The 25,787-nt window shown below is 41.9% G+C and overlaps 1 protein-coding gene across 3 annotated transcripts in view; it reads left to right on the top strand.

The window, feature by feature from the left end:
- Window positions 1–25,787, top strand: part of myo10 (myosin X) — a 330,909-nt gene that overhangs the window by 216,171 nt on the left and 88,951 nt on the right. For all 3 annotated transcript variants that reach the window (XM_043689679.1, XM_043689681.1, XM_043689680.1), the window contains 3 exons: window positions 7,409–7,445; window positions 10,356–11,255; window positions 22,052–22,172. In XM_043689679.1, the coding sequence (XP_043545614.1) occupies window positions 7,409–7,445; window positions 10,356–11,255; window positions 22,052–22,172 (1,058 nt within the window). The remainder of the gene's footprint in view (window positions 1–7,408; window positions 7,446–10,355; window positions 11,256–22,051; window positions 22,173–25,787) is intronic.

Genomic DNA, 25,787 nt, shown 5'->3' with positions numbered 1-25,787 from the left:
ATGGGGGGGAAGGTAGCTGAGAGTGCGATAGGTTAATGGAGGTGGGGGTAATGGTGATAGGTCAGAGGGGAGAGTGGAGTGGATAGGTGGGAAGGATTAGATCGAGGATCTGGATTGGTGCAAGCTTGGAGGGTAGAAGGGCCTGTTCCTGTGCTGTTTTTTTCTTTATTGTTGTTCAAGCTTTTAGCTGCAGCAGAGACAGCTGTATATATCTATTCAACAGCCCAAAATCCCAACTTAATCTGAAAACAAAACTAAAGTCCTGGGTCTGGGTAAGCCTGACTCCATCCATTCATGCTTCTTTTGTCTAATAAATAAGACTGCAGAAACTCAAAGCTTTTTACCCATTGCTTCTGAAGCAGAAATTTTGACACCACTAGCAACGCCTCTCTGCAAGAGAAATAGCACTGAACAAATCCATCTAAAAGGCATAATACTGACTTGAACCACCTGTGTTGAAAATGTTCATGGCTCCACATCCAGACCTTTGATGCATATTATTAGCAAAGACTGCTCCAGTCATTTGCTCAAATTGTCTTCTCCGAGTTTGTTTGAAGTTCCTCTTCTGTTGTAAATAGAAAGATCTCTCTCCTCTGATCCAACACCTGCACCAAGGCCTCTGGGAAACTTGGAACATGCTATCTATGTTTTGGTGCTTTTTCCCCATGTTCTTTCTGAGGAATATCTTCTGGCTAGCTACAATATCAGGCAAGAACTGGAAAATGTAGATTGCGGCTGGCCATTTGAGGGTAAATCCACATCTGTCACTTGGGAAATCTTTTAAAGACCAGTTGATTAAAACTCAGAACTAGCAAAAGCTGCTCTGGAGGATTTAAGCAAGTAAGGAGGGAGGGGTGAGACCCAGGGAAATACTGAGGAAAGAGATCAATCTGAGACTGGTACAGTTGTTAAAGGGAGCAATTCAAACAGTCTGGGCAGGCAGGAACAAAGCAGAGAATAAGGTAGGACTGAAAAATTAAACTACATTTACTACAATGCAAGAGGCCTAACAGGGAACACAGGTGAACTCAGGGCATGGTTAGGAACATGGGATTGGGATATCATAGCAATTACAGAAACATAGCTCAGGGATGAACAGGACTGGCAGCTTCATGTTTCAGGATAGAAATGCCATAGGAAGGATAGAAAAAGGGGACAAGAGAGGAGGAAGAGTGGCGTTTTTTGATAAAGGATAGTATTACTGCTGTATTTGAGGAGGATATTCCTGGGAATACATCCAGGGAAATGTTTGGTTGAAGCTGTTAAATAAAAATGGGATGACCACCTTATTGGGATTGTATTATAGATCCCCTAATAGTCAACTGGAAATTTAGAAACAAATTTGTAAGGAGATCTCAATTATCTGTACAAATTATAGGATGGTTATAGTAGGGGATTTTAAATTTCCAAACATAGACTGGGACTGCCATAGCATTAAGGGTTTGGATGGAGAGGAATTTATTAAGTGTGTACAAGAAAATTTTCTGATTCGGAATGTGGATGTACCTACTAGAGAAGGTGCAAAACTTGACCGACTCTTGGGAAATAAGGCAGGGCAGGTGTCTGAGGTGTCAGTGGGGGAGCACTTTTGAATAACTCTATTCATTTTAAAATAGCAATGGAAAAGGATAGACCAGATCTAAAATTTGCAGTTTTAAATTGGAGGGAGGCTACTTTTGACGTTATTAGGCAAGAACTTTCAAAAGCTGATTGGGGGCAGATGTTCGCAAATAAAGGGGCGGCTGGAAAATGGGACGCCTTCAGAAATGAGATAACGAGAGTCCAGAGACAGATGTTCCTGTTAAGATGAAAAGTAAGGCTGATAGGAGTAGGGAATGCTGGATGACTAGAGAAATTAAGGTTTTTGTTAAGAAAAAGAAGGAAGTATATCTCCAGTCTAGACAGGAGAGATGGCAAGAAACCTTAGAGTACAATGGCAGTAGGAGTATACTTAAGAGAGAAATCAGGAGGGGGAAAAAAGGGGACATGAGATGGCTTTGGCAACTAGGGTTAAGGAGAATCTAAAGGGTTTTTATAAATACATTAAGGACAAAAGAGTAACTAGGGAAGGAATAGGGCCCGTCAAAGATCAGCAAGGCAGCCTATGTCTGGAGCCGAAGTAGATGGGGGAGATACTAAATGAGTATGTTGCATCCGTGTTTACTGTGGAAAAGGACATGGAAGATATAGAATGTAGGGAAATAGATGGTGACATCTTGAAACATGTCCATATTACAGAGGAGGAAGTGCTGGATGTCTTGGAATGAATGAAAGTGGGATAAATCCACAGGACCTGATCAGGTGTACCCTAGAACTCTGTGGAAAGCTAGAGAAGTGATTACTGGGCCCCTTACTGAGATATTTGTATCATCGAATGTCACAGGTGAGGTGCTGGAAGACTGGAGGATGGCTAATGTGCCACTGTTTAACAAAGGTGAGAAGGAAAAGTCAGGGGAAATATAGACTGGTGAGCCTGACATCAGGCAAGTTGTTGGAGAGAATCCTGAGGGACAGGATTTACATGTATTCAGAAAGGTAAGGACCAATTAGGGATCGTCAGTAAGACTTTGTGCACGGGGAATCATGTCTCATTAACTTGATTGAGTTTTTTTGAAGAAGTAACAAAAAAGATTGCTGAGGGCAGAGCAGTGGATGTGATTAATATGGACTTCAGAAAGGTGTTAGAGAAGGTTCCCCGTGGAAGACTGGTTAGCAAGGTTAGATCTCACGGAATACAGGGAGAACTAGCCATTTGGCTACAGAACTGGCTTAAAGGTTAAAAATAGAGGGTGGTAGTGCTTTTGAGACTGGAGGCCTGTGACGAGTGGAGTGCCACAAGGATCGGTGCTGGGCCCACTGCTTTTTGTCATTTATATAAATGACTTGGGTGTGAACATAGCAGGTATAGTTAGTAGGTTTGCAGATGACATCGACATTTGGAGGTCTAGTGGATAGGGAAGAAGATTACCTCAGAGTACAATGGCCCATCTGATCAAGATCCCAATCGGCTGAGAAGTGGCAGATGGAGTTTAGATTCGATTAGATTCCCGACAGTGTGGAAACAGGCCCTTCGGCCCAACAAGTCCACACCGACCCTCCGAAGAGGAACCCACCCAGACCCATTTCATTTTTGTTAACACATACTTTGTCTAATCTCCTTAATGCTTTCCAAGTGTCCTGTTATTGTTTTTTTTTATATAATAGACTGTAGCGTTTTCCCCAACACTGATGTTAGGCTACCTAGTCTGTAATTCTGTTTTCTTTTTCTGTTGCTCTTTTTTTAAATAGTGGGGTAACATTTGCCAACTGACAATCAGAGAACTTTGAAAGATGAGCACCAATATATCCCATGTTTCTCGGGCAATTCCTTTAGTACTTGAGGATGCAGATTACCAGGCCATAGGGATTTGTCAGCCTTTAATCGCATTAGTTTCATGAGCACCTTTTTTCCCCTAACTAACACTGACTTTCTTCAGTATCTCCCTCTCATTAGACCATTGGTTCCCTCACATGATTAGATTTTTAGATTAGATTACCTACAGTATGGAAACAGGCTCTTCAGCCCAACAAGTCACACCACCAAAGAGGAGACCTACCCCGACCCATTTCCCCTAAACACTATTCACATGGCCTGCACGTCTTTGGATTGTGGGAGGCAACCGGAGCATCCAGAGGAAACCCACGCAGACACTGGGAGAATGTGCAAACTCCACACAGACAGTCGCCCAAGGCTGGAATCGAACTTGGGTCCCTGGTGCTGTGAGGCAACAGTGCTAACCACTGAGCCACCGTGCCGCCCCAAATCTAGATAACTCTGAGGTGCTGTATTTTGGAAAAGTAAATCAGAGCAGGACTTCTCCACTTAATGATAAGGTTCTGGGAAGTGTTGCTAAACAAAGAGACCTTGGAGTGCAGGTTCACAGCTCCTTGAAAGTGGAAAACATAATGTAGAAGACATTTGGTATGCTTTCCTTTATTAGTCAGAGCATTAAGTACAGGGGTTGGGTGGTCATGTTGCGGCTGTACAGGACATTGGTTCTGCCACTCTTGGAAAATTGCATGCAATTCTGGTCTCCTTCCTATTGGAAGGAAATTGTGAAACTTGAAAGAATTTAGAAAAGAATGTTGCCAGGGTTGGAGGGTTTTAGCTATAGGGAGAAGTTGAATAGGCTTGGATGTTTTCCCTGGAGCGTCAGAGGCTGAGGGGTGACCTTATAGAGATTTATAAAATCATGAGAGGCATGGATAGGATAAATAGGCAAAGTCTTTTCCCTGGGGTCGGGGGAGTCCAGAACTAGAGGGTGAGAGGGGAAAGATATAAAAGGGACCTAAGGGGCAACGTTTTCACCCAGATGGTGGTGCGTTTATGGAATGAGCTGCGAGAGGAAGTGGTAGAAGTTGGTACAATTGCAGCATTTGAAAGACATCTGGATGGGTATATGAATAGGAAGGGTTTAAGGGATATGGGACAAGATTGATTTGGGATATCTGGTCAGCCTGGATGGATTAGACCGAAAGGTCTGTTTCCGTGGTGCACATCTCTTTGACTGGGATGACTCTATGTTCCTGTTAAAATCAAGTGTAAGCATGGCAAGCTACGCAAAACTTGAATGAGGAGTAATTTAAGAGCTTAATCAAAAAGAGAAAAGAGGCATACACATGGTTTACAAAAGCGAAGAGTACAAGTAAGAAGAACTCCAGCAAGGAATCAAGGGGGCTAAAAGGGGTCATGAAAAGACTTTGGAAAACAGGATTAAGGAAAGCGAATTTGGAGAAGATTTATAACTCCGGTTGAGGTTCTGGATGTAAGTTTGCTCGCTGAGCTGGAAGGTTCGTTTTCAGACGTTTGGTCACCATACTCTGTAATAGTGAGCCTCCTGTAAAGCACTGGAGGTATGGCCTGCTTTCTATTTGTGTTCAGGTTTCCTTGGGCTGGTGATGTCATTTCCTGTGGTGATGCCATTTCCTGTTCTTTTTCTCAGAGGGTGATAGATGGGATCCAAATCGGTGTTTGTTGATGGAGTTCTGATTGAAATGCCATGCTTCTAGAAATTCTCATGCGTGCCTCTGTTTGGCTCGTCCTAGCATGGATGTGTTGTCCCAGTCAAAGTGGTGTCCTTCCTCATGTGTTTGTATGGATATCCACTCTCACTAGTATTCTTCCATACATAAGGGGAAGGACAATACATCCATGCTGGGACAAGCCAAACAAAGACACACATGAGAATTCCTAGAAGCATGGCAGTCCAACCAGAAATCTATCAACAAACACATCAATTTGGAACCCATCTATCACCCTCTGAGAAAAACAACAGGAAATGGCATCACCAATGCAGGAAGTGATGTCACCACAGACAATTATATCACCAGCCCGAGAAAACCTGAACACACGAAAAGAAAGCGGGCCAGAACACCAGTGCTTCACTGGCGACTCACTGATGATGTTACTTAATATGGTGATGAAATGTCTATAAATGAACCTTCCAGCTCAGTGAACAAACTTACATCCAGGATTAAGGAAAATCTGGGGAGGAATTCGTGCGTGGCACTGGAGGAAATGGGTGAGGTCCTTCATGAATACTATGCATCCGTATTCACAAAGGAGAAGGACATAGAAGATGGTGAGTCTCTGGAGGGATATGTTGATATTCCAGGGCATGTCAGTATGAAAAAGAAAGCGATGTTGGATGTTTTGAAAAGCATTAAGGTAAACAAGTTCCCAGGACCTGATGGGATCTATTCCAGAATGCTGAGGGAGGCAGGTATTCTCTTCAGTCATAGCAGAGGTCCCAGAGGACTGGAGAACCACCCATGCTTTTCTCCTATTTAAGAAGGCCAACAGAGATAATCTGGGAAATTACAAACCGGTGAGTCTTTCAGTCTATAGTAGGGAAACTATTGGAGAAGGTTCATGGGTAGAGGATTTGCTCACATTTGGGGAAAAAATTGACTTCTTAGCATAGGCAGCATCACTTTGTGAGAAAGATCCTGTCTTTCAAACCTGATTGAGCTTTTTGAGGAAGTGACATTGATATTGAGAGCTACATGGTAACTGTTGTCTAGATGGACTTCCAGAAGGCTTTTGACAAGATCCATCCTGGAAGGCTGGTACAAAAGGTGAAGTCACATAGGATCAATGGTGAGCGTGTAAGATGCATGCAGAACTGGCTTAGTGATAGAAGACAGAGTAGTGTTGGAAGGATGTCTTTCTGACTGGAGATCTGTGACTGGTGGTGTTCTGTGGGGATCAGTGCTGGGGCTGCCATTGTTTTGTAACATACATAAGTGACCAGAAGGAAGTTGGAGGTGGCCTAATTGCCAAGTTTATGGATGACACAAAGATTGGCAAAGCTGCAGATGGTGAGTATTGCCAGAGGATACAGTACGATTTAGATAGGCTGGAGACTTAGGCAGAGGAATGGGAGATGGACTTTAATCTGGAAGAACATTTTGGAAGAGGGAAGTATGCAATAAATAGCAAAACCATTAATAGCGTCAACATCCAGAGGGACCTAGACTTAGAAGTCCACAGTTCCCTGAAATTGGCAATACACGTGGATAAGATGGTCAAGAAGGGTATATGACATGCTTGCCTTCATCAATCAGGGCACAGAGTATAAAAGTTTGGCAATCATGTTGCATAAAATTTTGTTTGGCCATATTTGGAATATTGCATATGGTTCTGTTTGCCACACTACTCGAAGATCAGAATATTGCCTGGTTTGAAGGGTATTAGCTACGAGGAGAGGTGGGACAAACTTGGTTAATTTTTGTTTGAATAATGAAGGATATGGGGCAACTGATAGAAGATTACAAAAGTATGAGAGGAATGGATAGTTGGGAGTCTTTTTCCCAGAGCAAAAATATCAGTTATTTGGAAACATAGGTTTAGAGTAAAAGTTGAACAGAAGTGAGAGAGACAGGTATTTTTTATATAGAGGATAGGGAGTACCTGGAATGCGCTGCCAGAGGGTATGGGGGAGGTGAATGCAATAGCAACGTTTAAGAGGACACATGTATGAGTAGACAAGGAATAGAAGGGTACAGACCACATAAAGGCAAAAAAGTTTTTCATTTAGAAAAGCATCAGGTGTTGGCGCAGTCTTGCTGCCGCTGGACCTGCGCCTGTGCTGCACTGTTCTTTGTCCCCTTTGCACACCACTATTGTTTACGTCAGCAGGTAGTGTGAAGTTTGCATGGTGATCAGCATCTGAAGGAGTAGGTGTGTGCTAACCATGCAACACAGTCCTGAGCTTGTTTTCAAATGTGTGCATCTTTTGACTCCTTAAGTTTTCCATCCATGTAATTAACTCAAAATTGCAATTTTGGGCAGCAATCCCTCAACCAAGCAAGAACTTTTAAATATTTTGTTGATACTTTGTTTAATTCTTAAATGTGTCTTTTGCAGGGAAAGGCAGAACCGAGAAGCAGAACGCATGCAACAGGTAACAAATAATCTCTTGCTTCATTTTCCCTGAATGGTTTCGAAAAATCAAATTCATTATTTTTTCAGACCATTTGACACAAACTTTGGCGCTATCGTCTTATGTTTCTTTTTCCTGTTCTCTTTGTTTTAATTGGATGCATTTTGCAAAATGGCTTTGCTGAAGTTCAACATGACGTGTCAGCAAAGGTGAATTACAGGACTACATGTTCTTTTTGAAAGAATTCTACAGATAAGACCTTAACGGCCTTTCTCTCGCACTGTCATAGTCAACTTCTTACCAACAAAAGTGTCATTTTTTTTTAAACTGTGGAACGCTTGTGTCCTTTCATGCTGAGGGCTATAAATTAAAATATGGCTTGTAGCTTAGCATGTTGCTCCCGTTCATGTTCATGTATTTAACCAGATTTAGAAATGGTAAAGCATGTGATTTGGAAAAAAAAAATAACCTGGGGTGGAAGAGGTTCCTGTAGCAATAGAATGGCCTCCTTTGTTTCAGAATTGCAACTCTAATATAAGAAAAAGTTTGCAATTAATAATTTATGATTTTCTACTGATGTTAGTATTAATACAAACTAAAAAAATCACAAACTTAGTTGTCAAGCTTTTCAACTGTATGCTTCTGCCTGAATCAATTTTTTTCCTGCTTGTAAGCACTACTCAATATATATTTTGTGCTGTGTTTAAAAACAGCTGTAATTAAAGTGGGGTTTCTGTTTGCTTGAGTATTGGTTACTGTCATTGAAATTTTTACTCAATTCATTCATGGGTGAGAGATTCCACTGACTGGGTCAGCCTTTATTCTACATCCCTATATGTCCTTGAAGGTGGTGGTCAGCTGGCAACTTGAAACATTGCAGTCCATTTGGTTTCAGGGGGCTCACAATGCTGTTGTATTTCCAAACAGTACAATCTGTAATAGAAACATGCTGGAAAATGGCATTAATCGTTAACCTTTCAAAAATGTGAAGTTATACACAGCAGTACCAACTGGCTTTGATCTGCCCATTACAAGGTGAGAGTGACTGTCCTTGACAACAAGGCATTTGACTGAGGATGTCATCAAGGAGCCCCAGAGACAATGAGAATTGGAAATTTCTCCAAGTTATGATGAGCACAAAGGAAGATAGGTGTGGTTGTTGGAAGTCACTCAGTTCAGCCTTCTAACATATTGCAGGACTTCTTCAGGGTTGTGTCTTAGACCCAACTATTTTCAGACATTTCATTCCCTTCTTCATAACATCAAGAGTGGTTGTTCACTGATGAATGCACTGTGTTCAATATTTGTGCCACACAATTACCAGCTTCAACATCCTAAGGATTACTATTGACCAGAAATTGAACTGGGCCAACTATATAAATACTCTGTTGAAAGTAACTCATTTTCATTGTGGAATGTCTCACCATTTGCAAAGGAAGTCAAGACTTGATGGAATTCTTGTCACTTGCCTGAGTGGGAGCATTTCCAACATCACTCAAGAAGTTCAATAACATCCATAGCAAAGCAATCTGCTTGATTGGCATGTCATCTACCATCTCAACATTCACCCCCTGCACAAAATTCACAGTGGTAGTGTTGTGTACCATCTACAAGATGCACTGCAATAACTCACCAAGACTCAGTATTTTCCAAACCTGTGACATCTACCACTTAGAAAGGCAAGGGCAGCATGCAGACATCACCGGCAAGTTACCCTGCAAATCATAGACCTTGCTGACATGAAATTGTGTCGAGAGTGTGGTGCTGGTTTCCAGGATCTGTCGTCCTCACTTTCTCCTCGATGAAATTATGTGGCCATTTTTTCACTGTCTCTAGGTCAAAATCAACGGAACTCCCTAACTAACCACACTTATTCCAAACATCTAAGAAGGCAACTTCCCTGGAACAATTAGCTGTGGGCTGTAAATGTTGGTCCAGCCAGTTACAGTGGGCGGCACGGTGGCACAGTGGTTAGCACTGCTGCCTCACAGCGCCAGAGACCCGGATTCAGTTCCCGCCTCAGGCGACTGACTGTGTGGAGTTTGCACATTCTCCCTGTGTCTGCGTGGGTTTCCTCCGGGTGCTCCGGTTTCCTCCCACAGTCCAAAAATGTGCAGGTTAGTTGAATTGGCCATGCTAAATTGCCTGTAGTGTTAGGTGCAGGGGTAAACGTAGGGTCTGGATGGGTGTGCTTCGGCAGGTCGGTGTGGACTTGTTGGGCCGAAGGGCCTATTTCCACACTGTAAGTAATCTAATCAAAAAGTAATCTAATCTAATCTACTCTCACATCACATGATTAAACTCAGAGAAATGTTTGCTGCAGTTACTTTGAGATCCTGTGCTGTGAAAAAGATGGGATAATGTCAATGGCTTTGTCAATGGCTTTGTCAACGTAAGACACAAACTTTCCAAGGCTTCACAGCTCCAGTCTGCATATTCCAGATCTTTACCACTTCTCATCTGCACCCTAGTCTGAGCACGCATTGCCATTAATTTTGGTCAAACCTCCACTGGTTTCTTATGCTTTGCTGTGATTTTAAACTCTTGTCTTCAGCTGTGCCTCTATTTCTCTGCAGATGCTTCACTCTCACACATTTGTCTGTTCTAACTATGATCCATTGTACATTCCTGTGTTCAATACGTATTGTCATATCTTCAACCTCATTCTGCAGTTCCCAACCCTAAATCACTTTGAGGATTCCTGATGAAGGGCTCTTGCCCAAAACGTCGATTTTCCTGCTCCTTGGATGCTGCTTGACCTGCTGTGCTTTTCCAGCAACACACTCTTGACTCTGATCTCCAATCCTCACTTTCTCCCATAGAAAGAATATGTGGTGGAAGATCATGGAATATTTTGAATTCTTACTTCTTTGGTGTTTCTGGTTTGTTTAATGAATGTCTTTCATTTTATCTTTCATTTTGCAATTGTAGGCAGAAGAAATCCAGAGGCAACAAGAGCAAGCAACCATTCTAGAGGCTCAGACAAAAGCAGTACAGAATGCTCAGCTAGAAAAGCAAGAGAATGGACAAGTCCAGGAGATTCTGCGTCTTGAGAGAGAAATTGAAGAGCTTCAACGCCAGAAGGAACGCCATGAATCAACCCTCACCAAGATGTCCCTTGTACAACTACAGCAACTTCGAGATGAGGAGTTAAAGAGATTGGAGGATGAAGCGTGCAAAGCAGCTCAGGAGTTTTTGGAATCCCTGAACTTCGATGAAATTGATGAATGTGTCCGCAATATTGAACGGACTCTTTCTGTCGACAGCCAAATTACATTATATACCTCAACCGTACCTGATCCTTCCGGAAAGCCTGTCTTCAATTCTGGTCAACCTTACCCTGAAGAAGAGAAAGATGAGGGCTTTGATGCTGATGAGGATGCACTGAAGGACTCACCAAATCCTAGTGAGCACAGCCATTCTGATCAACGGACGAGTGGAATTCGGACAAGTGATGACTCTTCAGAAGAGGACCCTTACATGAATGAAACGATGGCAACTATGATTGCGAGTGATGAGAATCATGTTCTGGCTATCACTGCTTCAGATCCAAAAAGCTACAGAAAACCCACAATCAGTGACTCTACCGACTGCATACCTGAGCAAGCAGATGATGGACAGGAGGACCCTGTTGAGCTCATTCCTCCAGATGAAGAATCTGATTTTGATCAGGATGATTATAAAGATGGAACCACTATATCTGGCAGCAGTGGAGCCTTTTCAAATCCTCGCAGTAGCCAGTGGTCACCAGAGTATCCCTATTATTCTTCTGCAGGAGCCTACAATAGCTCTGGAGAATATAGATTAAGTTCCGAAGGGCCACAGTCATCAGTGAGTAACTTATGTATCCTATTTGATCAATGAATAATATCATATGGTCAGTATGCTAAGGAACCCAATTTTGAAAAAGTCTTGACTGTCACATTCCATTCTCAGTAGTGTTCAGATTTTTTATCGTTTTAGTATGCTCGTGGTTATGATAGGAAGTTGTAGCTCTGCAGCTAATGCAAATGATAGCGGTGTGTATACTAGTCAGTGTGACATCCTGGAAATCCTGAAGCAATGTGCAGTGACGGATTGTGGATGGCAGTTGACAATAGAAGAGTAAGCGATTACTGATTTAATCAGAGCTCTACTCAGACAAAGCTCCACTTGGCCTCCAGGATTATATTTCAGAAAACAATGATATCTTCTAATGGATGCTTTGGAATTTAAGTTGAGAGTACTTACAAAAAAACACTGAAATGTTATCATATTTCTGCCAAACTGCCCAAATCCCTAAAACTTGGTTGTCTTGGAATTTCATTAACCTGCTTTAAATATTGCAAGGAGTGATTTGGGCACAAGTATATCACCGTGCACATTAGGTACATCATATAATCTTTCATAATATTTGCCTTTGTTATTATTGGATTAGGTTTTTCTTTTGAAGTTGAAAATATAATTAAATAAGCTTAGGATCAAATGGAAGTCATTTCAAATTTTCATATCAATCAATGAAATCGTAACTGATCTGCAACCAAACTCTCTCTCAATACTTTAGCAAACAAAAATCTATCAATCTTGGTTATAATTTTTTTAAAATCTAGTATCGATTGATAGCCCAATTGGTTGTGTTCATTGAGTCGGCACTAATTTAGTCGGTGGCAGATTGAATCCTACTCAAGGGCATGAAGAAAATAATCGAGACTAGTGGTTCAACACAGTGCTAAAGGAGAGCTGCACTTCCTGTCAGAGGGTTGTATTTTAAATTCGATTTAAACTGAGGCCCCTTCTGCTTTCTCAAGTAGACATAATAAAATTGCTATTATGAAGAGGAACTTAGTGTTTCTCCTCAATACGTATTCATCAATCAACATCACTAAAAAAAAGATTATTTGATCACTAGATTAGATTCCCTACAGAGTGGAAACAGGCCTTTCGGCCCAACAAATCCACACCGACCCTCCGAAGATCAACCCACCCAGACCCATTTCCCTCTGACTAATGCACCTAACACTATGGGCAATTTAGCCTGGCCAATTCATCTGACCTGCACATCTCAGGACAATTGGCCATGCTAAATTGGGAGGAAACCGGAGCACCCAGAGGAAATCCAAGCAGACACGGGGAGAATGTGCAAACTCCACACAGACAGTCGCCCAAGGCTGGAATTGAACCTGGGTCCCTGGTGCTGTGAGGCAGCAGTGCTAACCACTGAGCCACCATCATTGTTGGTGGCAGCAATTTGCCAAGCATACATTTGCTGCTGCATTTACTTTGTTATAACAGTGGTGACCTTCAAAGGTACTGTATTGATTGTGAGGTCTTCTTAGATGACCAGTTATCATTAGTTACTGTATAAATGAAAATCTTTTCTTTCTCTTTTAATTAATCTCTCTATTTATCTTAACTAATGCAGTCTAGGTTTCATTCTAGTAAACTTATGGCACACACTCTCTGGTTGGTCGACATCCCACCATCTCTGAGAGCTTTGCAGCCCAGAGGATTGGTGAGATCAGATGAGAGCATATGTTACACTACTTTTGATGGCTCATTAAGCTGATTCTGGAACAACCAAAATTAGGGCTAATATTTCCTTGCTAAGATATGGTTGTCAGAATTGTTCAGAGTGTACCAGGTTACGGTCTAATGAGTGTGCTGTATTGTAGAACAATGATTTTTCAACCTCTCGTAAAACTGTGTACCTGGACCTCTCGGGCTTTTTGGACCTCCATTCACCCATTTGGAAAATGCCATTATGTTTATTTTAGGTTCAAAGTGGATGACTTTACATTTTTTTAAATTAAAATCATTTGTCGCAATTTTGCCCCAGTGCTTAAACTGGAAGCATCAGTTTATAGTTTCACACTTCTGTCTGCACTGCCGTTAATGCTATATATCCTTGTGCCACTGATAATATTGGATCTGCAGCTGTTGACCCCATTATCAGAATCACTAATGAATGTAGTGAACAATTGAGATCTTAACACCATTCTCAAGGGTCACCACTAGTCTATTAGAAGTCACTCACCAAATGTCTGCTCAAACTCTAGCTCAGAGTTCAACTTGCAGACATGTGGCACATTGAGGTTGGGGTGGGATGCAGTGCAGTGGAAAGAGTTACCTGCACAGTATGTTTCTGGAGACCATTGGACCTCTAAGGTCAATTCTGTCAAATTTGGCCTGTAGCCAGGTTGAGCAGTCACTGAGATCCAGTATTTAGCTTAGAAGCAGCCCTGGCCAGTGCTCTTGTCAAAACGATGTGAGATTCTCACTCCCAATGTGGACAAGGGCACAGATCATAAGACCATAGAAACAGGAGTAGGCTGGTCGACCTCCCGAACCGTGTCTCATTTGATAGGATCATGGTTTATCCACATTGCTCAGATCTATTTTCCTGCTGTTTTCCTGTAACTTTTGATTCCCTAGCTGATCCAGAATTTGTCTGTCTCAGCCTTAAATATGTACAAAGACTCTGCCCCCGACAGCTCTCTGCAGCAAGGAGTACAAAGACATCAGATGATGTCTTTACCTCAGTTTTAAATTGGTGCCCCTTTATTATGAGAGTATGCCCTCTCGTCCTAGACTGTCCCATGAGGAGAAACAGCCTCTCAGCACATTTGTTTTGGTTTTTTTTTCTCTCTCAGCATTTACCCTGTCAAGCCTGTTAAGGTTCTTATATGTTTAATGCAATCATTTTTCATTCTTCTACGTTCCAGTGAGGACAATCACAATTTGTTTAGCCTTGGCTTGTGAGGCACTCTTTCAATACCAGGGATTATCTCATGAACTTTCTCTGAACTGCCTCAAAATTATAGCTTTCCTCAAGTTAGGGGAATCAAAACTGCTCCCAGTATTTCAGATTGGTCTTAACGGATGCCAACATTCCATTAGACTTATGACTTTATTTCCATGGGGATCATTTACTCTGAGGTATTATATTAAAGAACTACAACCATCTTTGTTAGTGCCAGATATGATTCCAACGAGCAGAGAGTTCTCCCACAATTCCCGTTTTTGTTAGAGCCCATCGATACCACGCTCGGTCAAAAAGACCAAGGGCAGTCACTCTGACATCATTTCTGGAATTCAGTTTTTTTAAATGCATGTTTTAACCAAGACTGTAAAAGGGCCGAGAGCTCAGTAGCCAAGATTATTGCTCAGCGAGTTTTGCCTGATAACACTGACACCTTCCATCATTTTAATAATGACAAAACCGCCTAAACCTTTGGGTGGCGCAGTGGTTAGTACTGATGCCTCATGGTGCCAGGGACCCAGGTTTGATTCCAGCTTTGGGTGACTGTCTGTATGGAGCGGGCAAATTCTCCCTGTGACCGTGTGGCTTTTCACCAGGTGCTCCTCTTTGCACCCATTGCCTTAAAATGTGCAAGTTAGGTGGTTTGACCGTGCTGAATTGCTCCATAGTGTCCACAGATGTGCAAGCTAGGTGGATTAGCCTCTGTAAATTGAGGGTTAGGGGAATCCAATCCATTGAGAGAGATTTTTGAGAGAGTTGGTCTATACCAACTCGATGGGCTGAATGGTCTCTATCTGCATTAGGGATTCTGAGATTCTTTGGGTTACTCTGCCAGGCAGTGTTAAGTTAACCTGACTTCAGTCATTAGGAAAATTTTAGAGACATTCTGAAGGAACAAATAGCAAGACATTTTTTAAAAAAAGCTTAATGCATTCAGAGTCAATGTGGCTTTGTGAAAGAGAAATTTTGTTTGTCAAAATTTGCTTGAGTTCTTTGAAAATATAACGTAGAGTTATTAAAGAGAAACCAATTGATGTGATATATTTGGATTTCCAGAAGGCTTTTGGTAAGGAGTAATATAAAAAACTATGCATAAGATAGGAGCTCAGTGTTGGGGTAATAACAGAGAGTCATTAAGATGTACAGCACGGAAACAGACCCTTCGGTCCAACCCATCCATGCCAACCAGATATCCCAACCTTATCGAGTCCCATTTGCCAGCACTTAGAGGGCCCATATCTCTCTCAACCCTTCCTATTCATAAACCATCCAGATGCTGTTAAATGCTGCAATTGTACCAGCCTCCACCACTTCCTCTGGCGTGAAAAAAATTGCCCCTCAGGTCCCTTATAAAATTTTCCCCCTTACGTTAAACCTATGCTCTTGAGTAGTGGACTCCTCCACCCCAGGGAAAAGACTTCGTCTATTTATCCTATCCATTGCCCCTCATGATTTTATAAACATATCTAAGGTCACCCCTCAGTTTCCGATACTCTAGGTGAAACAGCCCCAGCCTATTCAGCCTCTCCCTGTAGCTCAAATCCTCCAACCCTGGCAACATCCTTGTAAATCTAACGTGAGCTATAGAAAGAGCTATGATTTGATGAGGGTGGAAGAGAGAGTTTGGAAGGGAAATATCTGCTAACAGAGCAAACGAATATGGCAGCATAGTGGCTCAGTGATTCGCACTGCTGCCTTGCAGCGCCAGGGACCCGGGTTTGATTCCAACCTCATTGTGTGTGTCTGTGTGGAGTTTGCGCATTCTTCCTGTATCTAGTTGGTTTTTCTCTGGGTGCTACGGTTTCTTCCCACAGTCCAAAGATATGCAGATTAGATGAATTGATCATGGTAAAGTGCCCACAGTGTTCAAGGATGTGCAGGTTAGTCATGGGAAATGTGCATTAGTCATGGGAAATGTGCATTAGTCATGGGAAATGTAGAGTAATGGGGAATGGTCTGGGTGGGATTCTCTTCGGAGGGTCGGTGTGGACTTATTGGGCCAAATGTCCTCTTTCCATGTCACAGAGTCATACAGATGTACAGCATGGAAACAGACACTTCGGTCCAACCCGTCCATGCCGACCAGATATCCCAACCCAATCTAGTCCCACCTGCCAGCACCCGGCCCATATCCCTCCAAACCCTTCCTATTCAAATACCCATCCAAATGCCTCTTAACTGTTGCAATTGTACCAACCTCCACCACTTCCTCTGGCAGCTCATTCCATACACCTACCACCCTCTGTGTGAAAAAATTGCCCCATAGGTCTCTTTTATATCTTCCCCCCTCACTCTAAACCTATGCCCTCTAGTTCTGGACTCCCCGACCCCAGGGAAAAGACTTTGCCTATTTACCCTATCCATGCCCCTTGAAATGGTGACCATATTACAGAAGAGTTCAGGATTCAGCTTGAGAGGAAGAATATTGGGTCCGAAACAACTGTGCTAAACTTGAATAAGGTTAATTACGAAGGAATGAGGGCAGAGCTAGTTGGAGTAGACTAGGAAAAGACTTTATCAGCAAAAACAAAGGAACAATGGCAGGTGTTAAAGAGAATAGATTGTGGCTCACAACAGTGAGAAAGTGGATTCTAGGAAGAAGATAAGCCAGTTATGGTTAACAATGGAAATTAGAGATATAATCAAATTGAAAGAGAAAAGAATACAAAGTAGCAAATATTAGTAATAATTCAGAAGATAGAGATTTGTTTTACAAACCAACTAAAGACAGCCAAAAAACAAAGTGGGATAAACTTGCAAATAAAGACTGAGAGGAAGGGCTTCTTTAAGCAGATGAAAAGGAAGAAAGTGGCCCTTGGGAGGATGAGAATGGGGAAATAATAATGGGTAACTAGAAAATGGCAGAAGAGTTGAATAAATACTTTGCATTGATAATGGTAATAATCTTCCAACAATCCTTAGATTCTCAAAGCCCCAGAGAGGATCGGAAAACTGTCAGTGTAAAACCTTTCTTTAAGAAAGGGAAGGAGACTTAAAAAAAATCACATTACTGTAGGCCAGTTAGTTTAATATCTGTTATTGGAAAAATGTTAAGAGCCTATCAAAAAGGATGTAATTGCAAAGACTAGAAAACCATAATACGATCAAGCAGGGTCAACATTGCTTCACAAAGGGGAAATCATACCTGACAAGTTTCTTAGAATTCTTTGGGATGGGAACAAGCAGGATAATAATGGGGACGGTTTGGATGTAACATAATTACATTCTCAGAAGGCATTTGAAAAGGAGACACACATGAGGCTATTTAATATGATGAGAACTAATGGCATTGAAGGTAACATATAAGCATGGCTAGAAAAATGGATAGTAAATAAGCATTGGTAGAGCTGGGATAAGGGGAGCATTTTCAGGATGGCAGTCTGAGACTGGTGGAGTGCCACAGGGGTCAGTGGTCTGGCCACGATTATTGACAATATACGTAGATGATTTGGATGAGGAAAGTGAACGTACTATAGCTAAGTTTGCAGATGACGCAAACAAACCAGATATACTTGGCAACTGTGGCAAAACTCCTTCACATTCAGACACAGCAGCTCCTCCAGGCGATCCATGCAAATCTCGCAGTCTGACCAGGACTCCAAGTAGTTTGTGGCTAGGCCCAGGTGCCTACACGAGTGTTTCCAAACACCTTTATGGAGATAAGACTTAGACTTTAAGATCTGATGCTTTTCTTACCAATTAGTGTTCTTTGATTTCTGCTGTTGGTTACAAAACCAGAATTAAAAAATAAACAAAGATGGCACCAGAGAATTGTGACTTTGTACAGGTTTTATTGTACTCATGTATTCCTAAACATGAGTACACTTGATTTTAAAATCTAATTCCAATTCTGGATGGGAAGGCATGGGCTGGGAATGAAAACAAGATAACTACAGGTTAAGCAAATGGATACAAACTTGGCACATAGAATACATTGTGGGGAAAATGGAAAGAAGAGAAACTGAATATTAATTAAATGGAGAACGACTGTAGAAAACTACAGCACGTGGTAATTTACCAGTCGTCTTGCATAAATCACAAATTTTACATGTCTAGACAGCAGGTAATAGCGAATACAAATGGGGTGCTGACTTTTAGTTCAAGGGAGTGGAGTTTAAAAAGTAGGGAGGTTTTGCTAAAACTATGCAACACATTTATAGAGTCATAGAGATGTACAGCATGGAAACAGACCCTTTGGTCCAACCCGTCCATGCCGACCAGAGGTCCCAACCCGATCTAGTCCCACCTGCCGGCACCTGGCCCATATCCCTCCAAACCCTTCCTATTCATATCGCCATCCAAATGCCTCTTAAATGTTGCAATCCTTCAGCCTCCGACGCTTCAGGGAAAACCGCCCCAGCCTGGTCAGCCTCTCCCTATAGCTCAGATCCTCCAACCCTGGCAACATCCTTGTAAATCTTTTCTGAACCCTTTCAAGTTTCACAACATCTTTCCAATAGGAAGAAGACCAGAATTGCATGCAATATTCCAACAGTGACGTCCTGTTGGAATATCAACGTCCTGTACAGCCACAAAGTGACGTCCCAACTCCTGTACTCAATACTCTGACCAATAAAAGAAAGCATACCAAATGCCGCTTTCACTATCCTATCTACCTGCGACTCCACTTTCAAAGACAACAGCTGGATTATTGTGAACAGCTTTGGCCCCCATATCTAACTAAATATTTCATGACATTAATGGCAGTCTAATAAAGGTTTGTTTGGTTCACTAGTGTGTTCAAGACTAAGGTGGACATTTTTTTTAATCAGTAAGTTTATGGAACAAATCAAGGGTTATGAAACTAAGGTAGGAAAATGGAGTTGAGCATTATCAGATCAACCAAGATGTTCTTGAATGATGGATCAAGTCCAATGGGCTAAATGGCCTATTTTAGCTCCTGTGTCTGATGGTCAAATGTATTGGCATAGGTTGCTCATTGAAGGAAGGCAGAGTGTCAAGATTGGGTATCTTTTTTGAAGTGTAAAAATGTCACTAGTGGAGTGCCACAAAGACAGGTTCTGAGGCCTCAATGTTTTACTATCTGTTTCATTGATTTAGAGGGGAGACCAAGTGTAATGCCCATACATTTACTGATAACACAAAAATACATGAGATAAGGAATCTACAAGGAGATGTTGACCGAATGGAGAAGAAGCCTGGCAGGTGGAGTTGAAAGTAGGACAGAGTACTTTGATAGGAAGAACCAAAGGGTGTATTATTTAAATGCTGAGAGACTCCAAAACAGTGAAGCATAGTGGGATCTGGGTATCTTTGTGATTTAAACATAAAAAATTAAGGTACAGCAAGTAATTAAGAGGGTAGAAAGAATTTTGGCCCTTGTTACATGGGTTTGTATTCTAAAAGTGGGAAAATGTTGTTCCAACTGGGTAAGGTGTTGTTGAGGCTGCACCTTGAGTGCTGTGTTTGGTTTAGCTCTCCCTATTTAAGAAAGCAAATGTTTGCATTGGAGGAGGCACTTCAAAGACATTCATTTGGCTGATTCCTGGGATGAAGGAGTTAACTTAGTAAAAAGGACTAAACAGGTTAGAAGAGGAAGAATAAGTTGTCTTATTGAAACTGAGATTCTGACGGGGAATATTAGGGTGCACCTTGAGAAGATCTTTCCACTAGTGGGTAAATCTTGAACTAGGAGACCAACTTTTAAACCCATAAAAATATCAATTGAAAGAGAGGCCCTTTCGCCCATTGGATCGCCAAAACTAAGGTTGTAAGGTTTCCTGCCTCTACCACACTCCCAGGCAATACATTCCAGACCCCAACCACCGTATGGGTGAAAATTTATTTAAACTAAGCTCTCCACTTAAACCTCCTGCCTTGCACCTTCAAAAGTGTGCTGCATTGTTATTGATCATTTGACAAATGGGAATGGCTACTTCTTATTTACCTTGCCCATTTACTATTTACGTTATGGGAGGCACGGTGGCACAGTGGTTAGGACTGCTGCCTTACAGCGCCAGAGACCTGCGTTCAATTCCCGCCTCAAGCAACTATGTAAACTCCATACAGACATTCTCCCCGTGTCTGCGTGGGTTTTCTCCGGGTGCTTCGGTTTCCTCCCGCAGTCCAAAGATGTGCAGGTTAGGTGAATTGGCCATGCTACATTGCCCGTAGTGTTAGGTGAAGGGGTAAATGTAGGGGAATGAGTCTGGGTGGGTTGCTCCTGGGAGGGTCGGTGTGGACTTGTTGGGCCAAAGGGCCTGCTTCCACACTGAAAGTAATCTAATCTAATCCATGCCCCTCAGATTTACTTCGACCTTTTCTCTTCCAAAGAAAACAATCCCAGCTTATCTAGCCTCACTTCATAGCTGAAGCACACCTTCCAAGGCAACATCCTGGTGAATCTCCTCTGAACTCTCTCCAATGCAGTCATATCCTTCATATAATGCAGTGACCAAAACTGTTCCAGCTGTAGTTTAACCAATATTCTGTACAACTCCGACATGACTCCCCCTCCTTCTTTAATCTTGCCCTCAACTGATATGGGCGCCATTGTGATTCGTACTGCTCCCTGTCAGTGCCAGGAACCTGGGTTCAGTTCCACTCTTGGGCGACTGTCTGTTTAGAGCTTGCACATTCTCCCTGTGTCTGTGTGGGTTTCCTCCAGGTGCTCCAGTTTTCTCCCTCCAAAGATGCACAGGTTAGGTGGTTTGGCCATGGGAAATGCAGGGTTATTGGGATAGGGTAGGGGTGTGCATCTGGATGGGATGCTGTTCAAAGGGTCAGTGTGGACTCGATGGGCCTAATGGCCACCTTCCACATTGTTAGGATTCTATGATGAAGGTAAGTATCCCACACGCCACCTTAACTATGTTACTAAACGGCCTTGTCACTTTCAGGGCTTTGTGGACAAACACCCTCTGTTCCTCAGAGCCTTCTAATGTCCCACCATTCATTGATTACTCCCTTGTCTTGTTACATCTTTCAAAGTGTCAATTTCTAAACTGTCACTTATCAGGATTAAGATTCATCTGCCACTGATCTGCCCATCTGACTAATCTGTTTTTAATCTTCCTCTCACCTAAAATCTCTTCCTGACTGAAAATAACGTGAAATAAAATGTGAAAATATCCACTTTCACAGAATTAATAGAAACTTGGGTTACAGAATAGGAAGATGGTCATTTAAAACAAAATGAGAAGGAATTTCCTTGACAGTAATGAACATCTGGAATTCTGTACCCCAGAGAATTGTGGAGGCGAGATCACTGGAAGTATTTAAAGAGGAGATCGATAGATTCGTGAAATATTGGAGTTGAGTGCTGTGAGGCCTTCTAGGTTTCTGTTAGTTTTATGGGATTAAGTTACTCTCTTAAAATTATGGTTAATAATTATTTGTGTTTATTTATACTTTTATTTTCTCAGTAGTTGAGTATAACCGTTTTTGTCAGTGTGAGATTCTACATTCAGGCACTGAATAGAAGATGTGGAATTGGAGACCACCTTGAGGTCAGCTTGGAAATATTTAAACACTTAAAATGTACCCAAGATATATAATCAGTGTATTACCTTGATAAAGAAAGGTGATGGAAGATTGAATTGTATAAACACATGTTATACACATTGCTCTAGTAGTTTTGTATTCACGACCTGGACAAGACCAGCAGTGGTTCACTTTGAGCAGAGCAGCTTTGGTGGTTCTTGACAAGGGTTAGTATAACAGAGTCCGACTTCCATCCCAGCTAATTGAAATGTCACGTCATGCCAAGCTGACCACAGTGAGGCATCCCTGTGCTGCACTAGCCTGGTTTCAAATGCTGCATCTTAGTATTGTCTTCAAAATACTTTTATTCGTACATATTCGTTTTTAATATAAAAAGCTTTTGTCATTATTATCTAACATTAAAAATTATTTTTCCTTACTACAGTTCGAAGAGAGTGATGATGATTTGGATTCAAGATTTGATACCAACGAGCTGGCCTACCGCAGAGACTCCATTTACAGCTGTGTCAGTCTGCCATATTTTCACAGTTTCCTGTTTATGAAAGGTAAGATAGAATTTGTCAATAAGGTAAGTAAGAGTTATTGTATCAGCCTTAAAAAATATCTGAATTAGATTAGATTAGATTACATTACAGTGTGGAAACGGGCCCTTCGGCCCAACAAGTCCACACCGACCCGCCGAAGAGCAACCCACCCATTATCCTACATTTACCCCTTTACCTAACACTACGGGCAATTTAGCATGGCCAATTCACCTGACCTGCATATCTTTGGACTGTGGGAGGAAACCGGAGCACCCGGAGGAAACCCACGTAGACACGGGGAGAATGTGCAAACTCCACACAGTCAGTCGCCTGAGTCGGGAATTGAACCCGGGTCTCTGGCGCTGTGAGGCAGCAGTGCTAACCACTGTGCCACCGTGCTGCCCACTAATTGATTATCTGTTTTCATCATTCTCAAGGGTGCAAACTGAAGTATTATATTTAAGCATGGCTTAATCAAGGATTCAAGCCCTACTTACCCTTGAGTGCACAAATCCTGATTCTAGCTCCATCTAGAGTTCAATGTCGAGTTAAACTTGTTTCCCTTGCCACTGCCTCCCTGGTTGATCAAAGATCCATCTGCCTTCAACCTGAATTTACTCAGTAGCCCAGCTTCCAATGCTCTTTGAGGAGGAAAATGTCAAAGATCTACAAATATCAGGAAGAAGAAATTCCTCCCCGCTTCCATCTTAAATGAAAGACCTCATATTTGTCAGCTTTGCCTGCATGTCCACAAGGAGAGAAGTCTGCCAGCTACTACTGTGTCAGATTCCTTTAGAATCAGTAAAGCCACAAAAATTGTTACAACAGAGAAGAAGACCATCTGCTCTGATTATATCTGTGCATGTTCTCTGCAGGAGCAATTTATCCAGTTCCATTCCCCTTGGCCTTGCATATTCTTCTTCTTTCAGGTGACAATCTAAATGTCATTTGAATGCCTCAATTGAACCTGCCTCCATCACGCTGCCAGAACATTCTAGATCCTAACCAGGGGCTATGTGAAAGAGATTCATCCTCAAGTGTGCTTTCTTGTTCTCCATCCTTCTCCCAACAGAAACCATTCCTCCCTAGCAAACTCTCTGGACCTGTCATGATTTTGAGTGCCTGTATAAGCCTGCCTTCTCCATGGCTCATTTTCTCCGATTTATCTACATTACTATAATTCCTCAATCCAGAGTCATTCTCATGAACCTTTTCTTCCCTCGTATAGAGTCATGAAGTCCTACAGTACAGACATGGGCCCTTCTGGCCAAACTGGTCCATACCACACTAACACCATTTCCCTGTACTTGCCCCATATCCTTCTCAACCTTTCCTATGCGTGTATTTATCCATATGCCTTATAAATGTTGATAATGTACCCGCCTCAACCACTTCCGCTGGCAGCTCATTCGTTACGCGTGCCACTCTCTGCGTAAATAAAAACAAAGTTGCCCTTCAGGTTTCCTTCTTGGTCACTTCATCAAGTGAGGCATGATCTCCAATGTACAAAGCCATGTTGACTACTCCTAATCAGATCTCGTCTTTCTAAATACATGTGTATCTTATCCTCAGAATCTTCTCAAGTAACTTACCTTCCACAGATGTTAGGCTTACTGGTCTATAGTTCTGTGGGATCATGTTAAATTATGACTGAAATCGCTGAATAGTGAAAATAGCCTCTGTATTCAGCAATCACAGCACAATGTTCAAGACAGCAATAGAATCCGGAAATACAGTTCTTACATAAATTAAAATCTCACTGCTATAGAGTTATATTTTTTATCTGTAGTACTCAAAGGCTTCAAGGGCTTCTGTCTTGGGAGACAGGAGATGGGTTAAAACGTGCTAAGTGCTGGCTGTTACTTCTGAAGGGATGTCTGTCTGGTCTGCGTGTGTCAACCCTTGTGTCTTTTAAACTAGTAAATGTTAGTAAAAATACTATGCTCGAAATAAGTTAGAAATCGTAATGAAAGAATAAACGATATTAAACTGATTACTGCAGCTGTATGGTGAGACTTACTACTTTCCAATATGAGTTTCATTGATTCATGCAATTTCATCACATCAGTTGTATGACACTTTGATCTTTTACCATAAATTCTGTGTCCTCTAATCCTGCCCCACTAGTTACCCGATGAAGGAGCAGCACTCTAAAAGTTTGTACTGCCAAGTAAATCTGTTGGAGTATAATCTGGTGTTGTGTGACTTTTAACTTTGTCTGCCCCAGTCCAACACCAGCACCTCCACACCACAGAAACATTCATGGCATTGAAGAATTTAAATGTGCATTTGTGGTTTCAAGGCAGGCAAGGCTATGGGCCAGGTGCTGAAAACTGAGATTAGAATAATTCGGTGGTTGTTCTTGACCAGCATGGACACAGTAAATGAAAGAGCTTTCTTCTGTGCCATAGATTTCAATGACACTGACACTTTGGTCAGCTTCCACTCTAGGTTCAGGAGCAGGTGTAAGCCATTTAACCTATAACTGATCTTCAGTTGATCTGATAATCCTCAACACCACTTTCCTGCCATTTAATCTTTAATTCCTTGACTGATTAAAAATCCGTCTTATCTCAGCCATACATATAGTTATCAACCCAATCTCTGCAGCTCTCTGTGCTAAAGAATTCACAGATTCACTACCCTGTGGGGAAAGCAATTCCTCCTCTCCTCTGTTTTACCAGGCAACCCTTTGATTTGCAGTTATGTCATCTGATCCTGGATGTTCCTACAAGGGGAAACATCGATTCCACATGTACTCTGTCAAGTCCCCCAGGAATCTTGTATGTAGGCCCTAATCAAACTGACCTCATAATAAGGCCAACTGAGTTTTGTTTCATTTAACTAGTCTAAGTACATGTTTAAACATATTACTTAACAATTTTTCATAGTTATGTTGTGGAATTTCACTTGTTATGCAATTTAATGCATTACTTTTATCATTCTGGTATCAGTTTAAAGTAATGTTGTAGGTTACAGAGAGAAATAAACAAATCCTCACCAGTCATCTCATTAATCACTCCAGGTTTCAGCTCTTGGGTCTCACTGCTTTCAGTTCCCTCTGTCAGTCCACTTTTTTAATATGTAAAAGGCCATATAGCATCTCTTGCTTCAAGGCACTGAGGTCTCACAAGCCAGGGAGCTTTGGATGTATTTTCTCTCCTTTTGATCCACATAAGAATATACCGTGATTGAACCTGAACTAAAAAGAGGGCATGAGATAGCTTTGGCAAATCAGGAGAATCCAAAGGGTTTTTCCAAAAACATTAAGGACAAAAGGGTAACTGGGGAGAGAATAGGGCCCCTCAAAGATCAGCAAGGTAGCCTTTGTGTGGAGCCACAGGAGATGCGGCAAATACTAGACGAGTTTTTTGCATCAGTATTTACTGTGTGAAAAGGACATAGAAGATATAGAATGTGGGGAAACAGATGGTGACACCTTGAAAATGTCCATATTACAGAGGAGGAAATGTTGGAAGTCTCGAAATGCATAAAAGTGGATAAATCCCCAGGACCTGATCAGGTGTATCCTAGAACTCTGTGGGAAGCTAGGGAAGTGATTGCTGGGCCTCTTACTGAGATATTTATATCGTCGATAGTCACAGGTGAGGTGCCGGAAGACTGGAGGTTGGCTAA

This window comes from Chiloscyllium plagiosum, chromosome 5, assembly GCF_004010195.1.
Source record: "Chiloscyllium plagiosum isolate BGI_BamShark_2017 chromosome 5, ASM401019v2, whole genome shotgun sequence".
Lineage (NCBI taxonomy): Eukaryota > Metazoa > Chordata > Chondrichthyes > Orectolobiformes > Hemiscylliidae > Chiloscyllium > Chiloscyllium plagiosum.
Note: the sequence above shows the minus strand (reverse complement) of the source record. Positions and strands in the feature narration are given on the sequence as shown.